At 36.0% G+C, this 16,065-nt stretch overlaps 1 protein-coding gene across 2 annotated transcripts in view; it reads left to right on the top strand.

The window, feature by feature from the left end:
- The window catches only part of LOC138696580 (uncharacterized protein ZK1073.1), a 349,355-nt gene that overhangs the window by 94,642 nt on the left and 238,648 nt on the right, over positions 1-16,065 (top strand). The window contains exon 1 of one of the 2 annotated variants that reach the window (XM_069821719.1): positions 15,876-15,935. The exons of the other annotated variant lie outside the window; for it this stretch is intronic. Within the exon in view, the coding sequence (XP_069677820.1) occupies positions 15,891-15,935 (45 nt within the window). The 5' untranslated portion in view covers positions 15,876-15,890. Of the gene's footprint in view, positions 1-15,875; positions 15,936-16,065 lie in introns of those variants that run through there. 2 annotated transcript variants of the gene reach the window in all.

Genomic DNA, 16,065 nt, shown 5'->3' with positions numbered 1-16,065 from the left:
TAATAAACAAAATATTGCAAGACATTCACAACAATAAAATCTATAATCTCTGTTCAAATATAAAAAAGAATATATTTTATAACTGAGACATTCAGCAGTTCTCTTTAAATCTATAATGCCTATAATGAATGACTATGAACATTTTAAAAATTTGAAAAGAAAATATTCTCCTTTTGGATAAGCAATGATTGTACTTCGGGAAACTTCTTTCAATTTCAGAAGAAGTTACTGGTACATACATAAAACTTGATACATTGATGTGTGTATTGGCATGACGCTCGTTCATCAAACATGCAAACTTTTACTAATATTGTTTCTAGTCAGGTCAGGTGGGGTGGGTGGTTGTGGATGTGGTTGTACTTTTCAATTTCCTATACAGGTCGGCAAAAAAAGAACAGTTTCAATCAGACTAATAATCGACACCTAACCATGCCGCCATCGATACTCTTTTTCTATTATCTTCCGCGCTGTCTGTATCGGACGTGCTGTATGAGTGAGCTAGTTATGTGTAATATATTTTTATTGTATGTATGCTTTGGATTTTATTAAATATTTCATTATATTCGGGCATATAGTCTGCACTCTTGTTTCACGCCAATATATAATATCTGTAGATGACGTCACAGTCTTCTTCAATATAACAAAGTTTTATAAACAAATTGTACTAAACTATTAAACCATAAAAGCCAGCTGAAATTTAAACACATCTGAAAACTTCGTGTTTACTTATAACGTATGTATACAGGGTGATTCAGTAAAATTTTGCAAAAATTGCACAAAAGAAATAGGCGAAGCGCTACTGAATATTCTGAGATAGGGAACTTTGAGTCTGCGAAGCCAAATAAAGGGGATATGGACTTAACCATATCTATCGCTGTCGCATACTGTTTCTATATTATTTTCATTTTACATTACTTCCGTATTATTTACAAAATCTGTGTTAGCGCACCCTTTTGTATCTTATAACAAAATGACGGTCACAAGCCTCACTGCAAGCATGACATCGGCATACGAGATTCTGCAACACTTTTTCAGTTATCCCTTGTGTGGTTTTAATCAAATCACAGGCGGCTACGATACTGCAACCATTTTCATGTCCGTATTTACTGAGTTCTTATAAACAAGTGAGTTTAAATATCCCATGGGAAATAATAGGGAAGAGTGGCTGTTGCGGCATTCCGATTCACTACCGGAGAGAAGTAAATGCATTACCGAAATCAAATATATTTATTTATTACGAGGACGATGTTGAGATTGTTATTTTTCTGACTGATATGGTTAGAAATGGAGTAATTTAAAACTTGCTTTCGTTCACTTAATACAATCTTCGCCTTTTATATTCCATTGTATTTCTGCCCACGAAGTTTACTAGTTTGCCGCGCTGTAAAGGATTGATGGGGCTTAAAGCTCATTCCAGGCTGTGGTGCTTGCCTGCGGTCCTCTCGTGCGTATAAAGAAAGAAGAAAGTCTTTAGCTTTCAGCGTATTCCGAATCTCACCGGACTGGTGGACATCAATGACGTTACGCTGCAGCGGAATAGGAACGAAACTGCTGGTAGGTTCAATTGCTATCATGGCGGGTGTACAAGTTGTCATTGCTCTACGCTAGCAAGATTTTGCGAAATTTCCATACTGTCATGTCGATCAAAGAAAAGAGAGCATAAACAACTTATTTCTTGAACCAGTAGTAATAACTGGTCCGTTGACATGTTCGTTCATAAGCCATTAACATACTTTTTTTTACGCTGTGCACATTACAAACAATACAGCAAAACAGATCGCCATGACACAATAGTGCACAATGTCATTCGTTTGCTAATTCCCGCCCTATGCAAGAACCAATCAGATTCACTGATGGCGGCTGATGGATACTGCCACCACTTCTGCAAGCTGATGGAACCGGTGCGACACCAGTGGAGTATCAGTGACGTCATCGCTGAAATTCGGAACACCGTGATGCCATCAAATTGCTCAGCGCTGAGATTCGCGAATACGCTCTTTGTTGTATAGTGAGGATCACGTAAGTGTAGTTCCTGGAAGTCTAATTTGACTGTCTCTTCAGTGTTGCCAACTAATACCAGAATCACTGAAATAATAATAATAATAATAATAATAATAATAATAATAATAATAATAATAATAATATAGTATTAACAATTATAATGTCTTGCTTATTTACCACATCTCAGCTTTATGTTACGAGGTATTTACTAAATGGTTTAAAATTTATGAAATAGTACATTTTCCTCCCAGACTTCTCGAATTTATGTTGATAATTAGGGTTAGTATGATGTAATATTAAAATTTATTTTGTCTGGCAACATGAAATTCATTGCTTTGACTAAACAGCTTACGATTCATAAGACCTAACCTAAAAATGTATTTACTTCGATCACGTGAAATGATTAGTACGAATTCCGAAAACAATAGCACTTTGAAATGTACAGCCTACTTAAAATACTTACAAGCACTTTCTTTCTTGGAGAATTCGCTGCCATACTATTTCCTCTCTTGGATATTGTAATAACATTCGAAACACGAAATAAATACATTAAAATGTGAAATATATTTCTGTTTATTAGCCACGTGTATGTTTCATACCAAGTAGGTACTGTATGTATGCTATTTCTTATTTAATGACATTTACCTGAATATAGAACTGAATTGGAATCACAACGCAACGGAACTGAATTGTGTATTAATATTAATACCCTTATTACTAATTAATTATTAATTCGCAAGCTTGGGTACTTGTATTTTCATCAGTTTCCTTTACTGCAAACCTAAGTTATCTCTATCAGGTTAAATAAATAAATACTACTAATACTAAATTATTGCTGCGAACATGTTAGAAAATAACTGCTAATTGTAGTATTTGTCAGTACCCAAAAATTAGAAACGAAGTTGGTAAAAGAAAATTCAACCTGAGAGCTATAAAAATCACTATAATTTACTGGCATGTGTAGTAATAGAGGAAAAATTGTTAGGTTTTACCCTTAGTGTATCCGTAGTATAGGCTTACTGTAGTGTTGAGGTTTCTTGGAGTATTTTTTCTATAGACATTTCAATTTGTTGTATAGTTGCATTCCACTGCTATCACCTTAAAATCGGCCCTTCGACGTGGAATGACCTTTGCTGTTTTGAAGAATCGTTAAAATGAAGAAGTGGCTAAATAATAAAGCTGAGAAACAAACTCCGTGCTTCGCGTCCTAGCGCAGAGTGATCTTATAAACGCAGTGGCGCCACTGAGTTCTATGTGAGGCAGCTGAAAGCGTCTGTTCAGACTCCTTAAGCATTTCAGAAAGTGAGAAAGCACATTAGTAATGGGAATAAAGTTGTTTGTGTAGCCAAGGCCACAGCTGTAATGAAAGAAAGCTACTACTGGCCGCCCGGCCGGAAGAGCAATTGCCCCGAGCGACGTCTATCTCTCGCCACTGCAATTGCGCTATTATTCTCTACTGTAAATATTGCGTCAGTTGACTCTTGTCATTCTGGATAATTATTTCAGCAGCACGTATGCCGACAGGTGGAGAACGCAGTTTCACGTTTCTTGCTGCGTAGGTTCAGTAAGATAAGGAGTCTAAAACTTGGAAGTTCTTGCTGTTCTTCTTTCTCTTCCTTTTTTCTTCTCCGCCTCGTCTTCTTTTTGTTCCCCCTCCTCTTCCTGATCATCACAATTGTCATCATCAGTCATCATTACCATCAGACCAACTATTAGTACCATTACCGTAGTAACTTTTAATCTCTCATTATACGAATCTTCCTTTCTTTCTTACTCTGCTAAACCTTCCCTTTTATCCGACTTACACGTCACCGCGGGTAGACGAGAGACATTCTTTTGACCGTACACTGAACATCTCACAAATGTGGTTGTGGGCATGACGCAGAGTCACAGCAGTGTTACTTCTGAAGATTGTAGACTATTCGTAATTCAAAATAATGAAGATAATCTTTATGTTCTATAGGTTATATATTCGACCGTGCTGTTGAAGTCCTCCATCACTACCACTGCTTTCTTTCTTCATAGTCGAGTTCCATAGGCATTCATAATCGTGGCGCGGGGGGCTCAGTTTCGACCGAGTTAAATATGGATTCATGCAAGCATTACTGTTTGTAAATCGCTTTTTTGTTCGAATTGTAAATATGCCCCTTAGATTTATTTTATTACTAGCAGATTATTAGTAGTTCGTAGAAATCAATCTGGTCATTTAACTCCCTAAATAAGTTTAAGTGCTTTGTATGGAGTGTAGCATTGTATGGGGCAGAAACATGAACATTACGGCGAAGTGAAGAGAAGCGAATAGAAACATTTGAAATGTGAATATGGAGAAGAATGGAACGTGTGAAGTGGACAGACAGAACAAGAAATGAAGCTGTGTTGGAAAGAATGGGTGAAAAAAGAATGATGTTGAAACTGATCAGGAAAAGGAAAAGAAATTGGCTGGGTCACTGGCTGAGAAGAAGCTGCCTACTGAAGGATGCACCGAAAGAAATGGTGAACGGGAGAAGAGCTCGAGGTAGAAGAAGATATCACATGATATTAAGGTATATGAATCATATGAGGAAACAAAGAGGAAGAGCAGAAAATAGGAAAGGTTGGAGAAAGTTGGGTTTGCAGTGAAAGGCTTGCCCTTGGGCAGAACACTGAATGAATGAATGAATGACACGAATGAATGAATGAATGAATGAATGAATGAATGAATAAGTTTTTCCGAAGTTGAGACCTAGCTAAATCGTTTTCACTCGAAAATGGTAGATTGTTCCCATTTTCAACAAAATATTTAAGCCTCTTTTCAAGATAAAATTTACAACTATAAGAGAACTGCTTGTTTAAAAGTATTTCATTTGTTTGATAATTTAAACAGATATGAAATTATATTTAAATTTTCAATAAGGGAGAAAGTGGCCTTCTTTAACTAAAAATACCTTTTTTTTATAAACTTTAGTATGATGTTATGGATATATTCGATAATCCGAACTAACTGAAAATCTAAACAACCTTCGAGTTCCAATTAATTTGCATTATAGGCGTTGAACGGTTTTCTGAGTGATGTAGTGGCAATTACCGACGGAAGAGGAAGTGAACACACATGTCCGAAAACAACACTATCAAAACTAAGCCAAAAGAAGTCAGAGTGTGCTGTAGTTCGTTCCAGTCCGCCACTCATTACAGCTGATGAGGGAATGGGTCGGAGCCAAGAGAAGAAACTTCCTCGTATTCAATTCAGCGGAGACCGAGATTTTAATCACACTTGAGGGGAAGTGGGAGCTGAACAGGATGAGCCCCTTGAAGCAAAATATCCAAACAATCTGGTTCTAAAAATAGCTCTGTTACACGTCACATTAATCTGATATGTCAATTGAGTGGACGATGACACGACTCCGGACCTCCTTCCAGCAGCTCTCTCCGTCGCACTCTGTTATTCACCGACTGAAATTTCGAATTGAAACCGTCCACCGAAAAGAGGGAGCTGCCGCGATTTCCATTCTGGTCTCGTCCCGGAAATCACGTAGCCTGGAAGCGAGAGAGGGTCTCCCCGGAGCATGGGAAGATGTCCCGGTCACACAGCTGATTGGACCAACTAGCGGCCGAGCCCGGGATAGCCCTCCGTGTTGAGACGAGTGAATTATGCACAAGAGGCGAGAAACGCACAACGAACATGTGAGGAGTCGCTTCCTCTGTTTTGGGGAAACCACGGGCACTGCGCGTCATCTCGCTCCATGACGTCTTTCAATTGACATTTTTAATTTTTCGCCTCCTCGAACTTTTCTATCATTTAGCATACTATGAAAATTCTGTCTTAGAATTTGCATATAAAGTTCACTAATACTCGTATTTCCAATTGTGAAAACAATATACTGAAATCAGTATGTGATCTATTTAAAATAACTGCAGAATACAACATGAAAATATCCTTAAACAAAAATAAAATTATGGTATTCTGTGATAAATACAACATAAACACGATGCTGTATTGATATGTTTCTTACTTGTCATGGAAGTAGTTATTGCACCTCAAAACACATTTTTGTTTATTCAACGTAATCGTCTTTAAATCTTTACACTTAACACAGCGGTTATAAAGCAGTTATATGGCCCACTTCACCAATCTCGGTTACATACCCATAGTTAACCAATGAGAATAAAAACCGATGCACCATGGACTTCGTTTGGTTACGAAACCGCGAATAGTTTCCGCGTGTGTATTTCACCATTATTCCTCTCCGGAACAATTCATCATAGTCTTCAGGAGGCAGTGACTAATTGATTTTTCGAAGCGGTATTATAAAATGTTGTATAAATAATTACAATTTGTATTTAGTTGAGATGGGCAGGGCAAGGGCGAATCCAGAAATGCATATAGATTGTTAGTTGGGAGATCGGAAGGAAAAAGACTTTTGGGGAGGTGGAAGCGTAATTTATAACACGAAAAAAATAAATTGTTTTGGATTGAACAAAATATATAATGAGAAGTTGTGTCGCATTGTGATACAATTTTTTTATCCTTCGTATATAGGCTTATACCATCGTGGGAACTGTACCCCTACAACGAGCATTCCGGAATTTCATCATTACGGCGAGAGCTGCACCAGTCACATTTACTTAGTTCCCACAGAACGACAAATAAAATTTAATGTAAGCGAATAATTTTTGTTTGTCATCATATTTATGAAAAATCACTGTAAACTTCGACTGACTTTCCACGACCAGGTCGAAAACTCCCTTCTAAATTTCTACATGGGTAATAGTACAAATGCCCTATGGAAGTATAATTACGACTACAAACAATAAGACAAAAAGAACAGTTCTGAAATACAACGTAAAACGTTCTGTTATGTTCGTGATTGAGTTAACTTCCTAGCTAATAACTAAGACAAGCAAAACGCATCACACATTCAATTCAACTTACAAGTCAAAATTTAAGTTAGACACTACGTTTTGAGTTGTATTATCGTCTGAATACTGGCAAGGAATTTTCCACCCTGTCTGACGACACTAATCCAGTATGATGAGGGAATTTAGAGATAGAATGTTTATATATGGTCTACGAGCCAATTGGACGTGAGAGAAGTTTGAATCACGAAGAGCTGCTTCAAGCACATGTTCTGACGAAAGGGCTACTCAGATTCATGCTTGGAGTCATCTTTGAAGCTGTTTCTTGTGCCTTAACGTTCTTATTTTTAGCTACATTTGTACTTAAAATTTCCTTTATTCTTTTCTTTATGCAGGAGAATCCACCTTTATGACTTTCAAAAAGTGATTTGGACATGTTGACTTTGGAAGGTTCCCTTGTGAGTCACATAGCTTTTATCATTACATGAGTTTGAATCCTGTCGAGAAATATTATATTTCGACTCCTCTCTATGTTCCTTCAGTATAACCTTTAGAATCACCTGGTATGTATGCAATTTTTAGAATTTTTCATTCTTTGTATACAAAGTCAGGTCCAAATATTCTGCATAGAAGTGTCCTTTTTCAGGTTGCTAATATATATATATATATATATATATTATTAAAACCGAAAAATCTGCATAATCAATTGCACAGGGCTTAATGACAGTTTCATATTTTTTGACCTTGTTAATATATGAATAATATTATACGAGAATATTTACATACCAGAAAGAGAAACAATGAATTCGTTAATAGATTATGTAATTAACCAAGAAATAAATCACAGTTTTATGAACATAATATTTATTTCTCACATTAATTGCAGTTGTAAATATTACAAAAATAAAAAACAATAATATTATACAAACTAGACAACCTTAATTTAAAATAACTAATAATGTACTAATTGATTTATCAATACCTTCAAACACTAGAAAAACTTCGGGGGTACGCTGTATCGAAGACACATCTGCAAGTTTTATGCGTGAATATGTCTCTCGCAATTGGATGTTGATAGTAAGGTATATGTATGAAGAAATGCACTCGTATATTAGTTGAGTATAATTTCATTTATAACACATATGCATTGAGAGTAAATATGTTGGTTACTATAGTAACCACCGTGCTCTGACGCTTGCTATACATTGATTATTCGCCCGCTCACATTTGCGCTGCATATTTAATATTTATTGCTAGTACATAAAATACAAAATAAGTACATGTTATTGACGTAACGCACACCCGTTTGAGCAAGCTCGTGTTCGGGGCGATTCCTATAAATAACTATTGTATACTAAATGAAACATATTTGTATTTATTATTAATTGTCATTATTGAGTGTAATTAGTTACTACTGCCATCGGGTATTTACCCATTTTCAGTGTGAATACATACATACATACATAACAGGATTCAATAAAATTACAAAACCAATACAATTATTACAAACAGGGATAATTATGAAGATGAAAATAGAGAATCAAGTTAAGAACAGAATATAAGTTGGAATGAATACATAGTATATTGAAATTAAAAAGAAGAAAAAAGGTCATCGTGCCTTAAAACTGTGAATTTTTTGTCTTCACTTAATTTCACTCTCGAATTTTTCCGATTTAACTTCTCGACTGCTGATTGTTGCTCCATTGAGATTGTATCCTGGTCTGTTTCTTATCGTTTAACACCACTTCGAACGTTCTATCGCTTCGAATTGTCGAGTTACACTGCCTCGGCTGCCGCGCGACCCGCCAATTCGTGCCTTAACTTCTCCTCTCCCGAGTATCGCTAGATGACATCACTGTCTCCAACTGAAGGTCGCGTTGGATACATTGTTCCATTAGCTATTGATCATCGTTTACTTCATTAGAATGTATCGTATAGTTTAGAAATAACATGCGTGACAAAACTGGCTTGAAAATATGCTGGCTGACTTTCTGGGATGGCACTGGGCCGAACTTAGAGACTTATTCACGTGAAAAAGAAGAAAGAAATTAATTTGTGATAAAACTCCTACAAGAGTAAAGGTATGGGTTGAGGGTGGGAGAAGCTCATGATGCACACATAGACGTGGGAGAGAAACGAGCGACAAGTTTTGCTTGAAGCGCTCTGTCAGGGGCAGAATTCTTTTATGTGCCGTACATCTAGGCTACTATACGGAATCCCCAGATGAGTTCCCTTTCGAAGAAAACCCTTAAAATCCATCGCTCTTGCCTGCTTTAAACTTATGAACTACGAATCCAATGGCAAGTATAATAACTGTTAGGAAAGCTAGGTGATACCCCTAGAGTGATATGCAACCCTCGATACAAACATTATCTTCAATTATGGACCCTTTGACCCATTTTTTCATCGCTCTTATGAGGAATTTGATCATTATAAATTAAGTAGATGACTCACTGGCCATGTAATTAGCATGGTGCAGTGTCGACTGTCAGAGAACCAGAACGTTAAAAAATTAAAACTTATTTACAGTAATGTTTAATGTATAATTATGCAGTTATGAGTCGATTTACACAATACTTTTTCTTTCTGGCTTTTAAACCAAACCTGACTGATAACACTGTGTTGTTATTTGCCTCATAAAGGCATTCTATCAATTAGTTCAGGTAGGCCTACATGTTTCGAAGGAAATACAGTCTGATCCGTTTGGGTATGGGTAATATTAATTTATTATTATAGAGCTATTATGATGGTAGTACAAATTTCTTGCTGGTTATATTATGATTAAAAGATGGGAGTTTCCATAGCCTATATGGCAATCAACAATGCATAATCTGAAAGGACAAATGAAAATCGTAGATGATTAAAATGGCTACTACAAATCAACAGCGGGCACAATGTGTTCTTTGGTATACTAAATTTGAGTGTTAAAAGAGTTTAAAGGGAATTTTGATGTTAGTATGATGTGCGTAATGTACCTTAATACGATTCCATAATGTTGTGGTATCGAACATTTGTAGAAATAGGTTCTGTGTTAAAAAAAACCATGCACGAGGTCGCAGGCGAAACTCAGTACGAGAAGCAGCTATCTCTTGGCTTGGTACCCAAACTCCCCAGATCGAACCTCTTCTGACTTCTTCGTGTAGGGTTTTGTTAAAGACATTGTCTATTAACAGAAACCCAGGAACATTGATGATATGAGAGTAAAAGTTACTCAAGCTTTTCAACAAATCACCCCTCTTATGTTACAACGGACATGGGCTGAATTGCATCACCGTTATGAGTTGTGCAGGATGCGCCATGTGGGTCATGTTGAGCTCGGAGGTATCTCCAATCTTTCAGTGTTGTATGCACAAAGTTTCAACAAATAAGGTTCAGTAGTAAATGTTTTACGGGGTTTTTATTTTATCCATACTCAAACGGATCACTCTGTGTTATAGCTCTTGTTTTGATTTTCCATAATTTCAGCAGATTAGAAAAAATGATACAGTATTTGCGTAAAGTAATTAATAATTGGAATATCCCCTCGGAATAAGGGTCGCTCAGTAGGAAAATAATGTACTACACTTTAGACTCTTATTCCGTTGGGTATTGAGCTAATGTCATCAGATTTCAGAATTCTGAATAATGTTAAATTTTCAACATTAAAAGTACATGCAGAAAAACATGCGTTTCATGCTGACATGGATCTCATCATAACATGGATTCATCCACATGTATTTGTTTCCTTTGTTGAACGACATCTAAGTCTCTTGTTCCAATATTATATATATTTTTACGTAAGTGACATATTTTGTAAATTTACATTATCATTGTTTCACTAATTTTGTTTCACTATGTAAAATATTTCGCTATAAATTCAACTACAATTTTTTGTGCTTTTAATTAAATGACTGTCTGATATTTGGAAACGTAATATGAACTTCTGAATCGGATACAAATATGTTTATATATTTATTTATTTACCAGAGCTTCCTCAAATTAGAGGCTACCATTAGACAAAGCATACAAAACAAAAAAGTAGCAGATAGACAATGAAAGTTAACAGAGTAAGAAAATGACAAACAAACAAACAAACAAACAAACAATGGCAGTTAACAGAATAGGAAAAGTTAAAAACAAGTAAAGAAGCAATGAAAGCTAATAAGAAAAAGAGGAATGATAATGGTGGGTCAATTTTTTCAGTACACTGAATTAGAGTCCATGTAGGTGGTTCCGTAAGTGTTTGATTGACTCTCTAATTATGAGGAGGGCCAGTTCATTTAGAAAAGATTTGTGCAGCCCTAGGTTCTTACAGAATTGAGAAGAGAAGTTAGGTATCGTTCCTCTTGCTCCAAATATCAATCCCGTGACACCGATATCGTGAAGTTGGTATTTATCTTTAACTTACTAACCAATTTCGTACATCCTGTCTTCAAAGACAGCACAAAACAAACACAAGTCTGAGAGATACATTCAGTCCCCTGACAATTCTTTTCTTTCCTGTCGCGAATTGAAGTTCGAGTTAATAGCGGGGAATACTGGCATTTAAATTACATAACAGAATTAATTTTTATTAATGTTTTTTACAATTATAAATTTTAAATTGCAGGCCTACCTTAGATTTATTTATTCTTTACTTTGTGTATAAATTATTACAGGTTAGTTCTCGTTGGACTACAAATTTCCATATTGGAACCGGCAACATTCAATATCAATCCATTCTCTTTAATTCTAGCCACCCACTCTTTCAAACATCTGAATGTATTGCTGTATAATAGAAAAGAAAACCACAACGCTTGGCAGACTGGCTCTATCTTAGTTTTCAGGTGAAAAATGGGATGAGAGGGGTATCCTACTCTTTGAAGTAAACGGCTAAATTTGCTTAACTGAACCATTTTTTCATCTCAAGACAATTTTTGAAACGTTGTAAATTCTATATTCATTAGTAGCAATGGAAAACGTTCAATTTGTACCTCTTCTACACAATGCACCATTGCTTCTCTCATTTAGATCAACTTAAATGTAGGCAAACCGCAAAAGCAAGCTATGAAAGAAGTTGCCGCAGAAGCAAGGCGCTGGAATTGATTAAGTTATTGTTGTTGTAGTCTATATTATACAGTACTGTAATAGGCCTTTTTCATTGCGTCATATTTCCTTTAACGTTTAATAACGTTATCCAACATCTACGAGTAGGTACTAGACACAAAACGTAAATCACGCTGGTGCGTAACATCATTAAATACCAATAACTCAGTACCTGTAAAAGACAGACAGCACAATCCTATATCTAAATTAAGGAGTAAATAAAGAGCTTTCAGCTTATATTATAATGTATATATAATGTAACATTTCATATAATTCAAAACATATCTGTACAAATAAATTACATGAAGTGAATCAACGGTAACTCGGGAAAACCGAGGTTTCCTAGTTTCTTTTTCCGCAATTGATATTCAGTGGCCTTGTGCCGTGCTCATAATGTGTTCAAAGTCTCCGATTATTTGCGAATGCCTAATTTCGATCATAAATTAAGCATATCTTGATAAGAAATTATAAATTTGAAGCTCTAGATAGTTTTAGTCATCTAAGGTCGCTTTTAAATGTTAGTAATGACTGCTCACTGCTCAGAAGAATTTAAGAAACGTAAATAGGGCAACAGATGTTATACAGGGATATCATTTTATTTTCACTTCAATTTTTATTGTACTCGAGTTTTTGAATGTAATTCACTCATATCCCTTCTACTAGTAAACTTCCACCCGTCCTCCACACAGAACCAAGGCCGCACATGCAGTCAGAGTCGTCTTACGGTCATAGTAAACAGTATTGAGTAAGTGAGTATAGTAAGTTCCAGAAATATGGTCGAATTTTCCAGTGGAGAAAGAGCATTCAATATTGAATCATATTTTCGAACAGATACTGTGTCCGTTTGGTTACGTTGCATCCCGGTTTGTGGCTCCTCTTAAAGGCTAGTGATTTGGCTCTCTCAGCTCTTTTCTGAAAAATTTGCTATTAGGAATTGGGCTTTTACGTTATATTTATTATACAACTGTTTAAAATAATTTTAATAAAAGAGCCTCGTTAAGTAACTGTCACGTGATCTCCCCTCTTTCTACGACGCTGCGACATAACCACTTGGACGGACAGTAGATAGCATATCTGAGTAAATTCATCTGTGCGGATCGGACAAAATTGATGATTGAATTTACAGTACGTAAGATACTTTCTTATTGAGTAGGTATAGAATTATTTCAACAGGCGCAGGTTTATCGCTCCTCCATATTGCCTGATTTGAGTGCTTTGCATTATTTCTTTTGGGGTTACTGTAAAACAGTTCTTTGCTAAACACTCTAAAACAACTAGAAGAGTTAAAGAATTGCATTCAAGAAATAATATATTCAGTTTCAGAAGATATGCTCAAAAGGTTTTCGATAATGTGTACAAATTATCTGAAGCCTCTATCGAAATGAACGACCAACATTTTCAATAATTTGTTTAAATATCAAGATTTTGATTATTAGGCCTATTCAATTTAAATGAAGTCTCTATATTGTATGCATTTTGTGTAGTACTTCAACTTAGACCTTGTTAATAATAATAATAATAATAATAATAATAATAATAATAATAATAATAATAATAATAATAATATTTTAGTTTTTTTTGTATCTCAAATACACTGTACCGGGATATCATTTTGTTTTTTACTAAGATTTGTAATATTAACCTGGCTCTACCTTTGGATTAACTGTTTAGAACCGGAAACACTGTTTGTTACCACCTTCCATGACTGGAGTTTGATGATACTAGTATAAAATACAAACAGATCACTTTATTAGGTATAGGAGGGAAGAAAAGTAGTTCATACATTTACGTAAACTATGAAATATTACGATTTTGAGTTTGATAATTTTCGTTCGGTTTTTATTTAATCAAAATACAGTACAGTATTAAGAATACGTGTTTTACCCACTAAGTGAACTATCCAGGTGGACATATTCATTATGCAGTGTATAGTATACTTTCTTCGAAACTGGGGACTGAACCCGGCTCTCCAGCTGTAAACCGTCAAGGCGGCTTTAGCGAGCGGAATTCGTGAGCCGAGGTCACGCAGGGGCTTCAGTTCGAATTCCGCTCGGGGTGATTACCTGATTTAGTATTTGCCGAGATTTTTTCCCGACTGTAAGGTATAATCAAGTAATCGTATAGCTAGTCCTCGGTCTGTTTAGTTAACTGTCCGAAGACAAGTTTGAACCTCATAAGTGACACCATTGAGGCATCACTCATGAGGCAACTAGTCTAGGAGATAATGTGGTTGGGTGGCCAGTTCCTTTCCCTCCATTCCATACATCGCTGACTAGTAATATACAGGGTGTTAAAAGTATCTAATTTTTCGAGGTGCTAGTATGCATCAAAACAAGAAAATAATGTCTAATAAACATGGGTCCTACAACACATACTTTCTGAGATATGAACACTTGTTCACAGGAGGTGCATAATGTGAGGTCCATTCATGGCAGTGTATTCCTCTGCCCCTTGGCGTAAGGAATCACGCACTCTTTGAAATTTGTTTTAATACGTTAATAAGAAAGTCCTGATAACGATCCCCAGTTAATCTCTGTGGTAGTACGTATGGCCCTATTAACCTATCGCCAAGAACGCCTGCCCATAAGTAGATTAAGAATTGGAGCTGATGACTTGTTTCTTCAACTGCATGGGGATTTTCATTAGCCTACACATGCTGATTACCAAAATTCACAACACCATCTCTGCTAAACCCCACTAATATCCGCAACCAGACTTTTGTTTTCAGTATTACTTGCGAAGTATCATTATTCCATGCGAGGGGTGTCAACTACGGTATGATTATCTGGTAGTCTGCTGTATTGTAGGGCATAGAAATGCATTTCCATGAATGGACGTCACATTGAACACCTCCTATGAACAAGTGTTCAGATCTCAGATAGTATGTGTCATATGACCCATGTTTATTAGACATTATTTTCTTGTTTTGATGCATACTATCACCTCCTAAAATATTGGATACTTTTTTTTTAACACTCTGTGTTACATCAGACTTAAGACGTATACAAACAATTGTTTTTCCTCTGATGAAGTGAGATGTACTTCTTTATAATAGATGTATAGTAGTGGCAAAAAAAACCGGACCGACCCTTGTAGCTGATTTCAGAGCCTTGTTCACTCCAGAGCACGATAGACTGGTAACTAAGACTTTCGTGGTTCGAATCCTGCCTGGGAAGGAAACTTTTTTTGTTCATTATTCATATTTATTCCCAATACTTTTCGATTGCTGGTAAAATTCATGTTCTGGGAATAATAAGTTAATTAAATAGTAAAATATCTCTGCAATCGAAAAGTATTGGGAATAAATTTGAATAAGGAACAAAAAAAAGTTTCCTACGCAGGCAGGATTCGAACCACGGAAGTCTTAGTTACCAGTCTATCGTGCTCTGAGTGAACAAGGCTCTAAAATCAGCTACAAGGATCAGTCTGGTTTTTTTTTTTTGCCATTACTGTACATATCAGTCAGAACCTCAGTCAGAGGTATCTCGGACTGAAAGTATCAAAATAGTATCTCACTATATCACCAATTCTACCGACGTACATAACCGCGCTCTTGATAACAGCATTGTTAAATAACCTATTAATGAAACAACTTATCTTTGAAGGGAAATTGTTTTCGATCCTTGTTAGTTTCTGTAAGATTTATGGTGAACAAAGCGGCCGCGAGCAGATGTCTTTTTTCCGCACACTTCGGTTTTCATTTTTGTCTTCTTTATAACATTTTTTCCCATTATCTCTGTCTCATAATGTTATCGGTTCTGTATTGACTCTGTTATTGAAAATATCGTTATGTGGATAATTACAGTTAATTGTAACACGAGATGTTACGTTGTGTTTATAGACAGCTCATATGTTACCACATTCAAATGTTTTGTTTAGTATGGTTGTATTTCCTGTGACACATGACCTAGACCGGGGCGCATTTCCGTAGATTAGATAAACACGCACAACATGTGGGAATATTGTTTCATGCCGCAGTATAACGTGTTACTATGGCTGATGAAATTCTCCGCCTGAAAGACCTTCCTGTTACATGGGTAAGTAAACATTCAGCACCAAGACTGAAGTTATAGATATTAAGTGAGATTTCTCCCCAGAAATATGTTACACACCATAGTGGAATTAAAAGTGTTTGTTCTCCAAAGTAATATGACATAATTACCAGCC

This window comes from Periplaneta americana, chromosome 3 (genome assembly GCF_040183065.1).
Source record: "Periplaneta americana isolate PAMFEO1 chromosome 3, P.americana_PAMFEO1_priV1, whole genome shotgun sequence".
Lineage (NCBI taxonomy): Eukaryota > Metazoa > Arthropoda > Insecta > Blattodea > Blattidae > Periplaneta > Periplaneta americana.
This window is presented reverse-complemented; position numbering and strand designations above follow the sequence as displayed.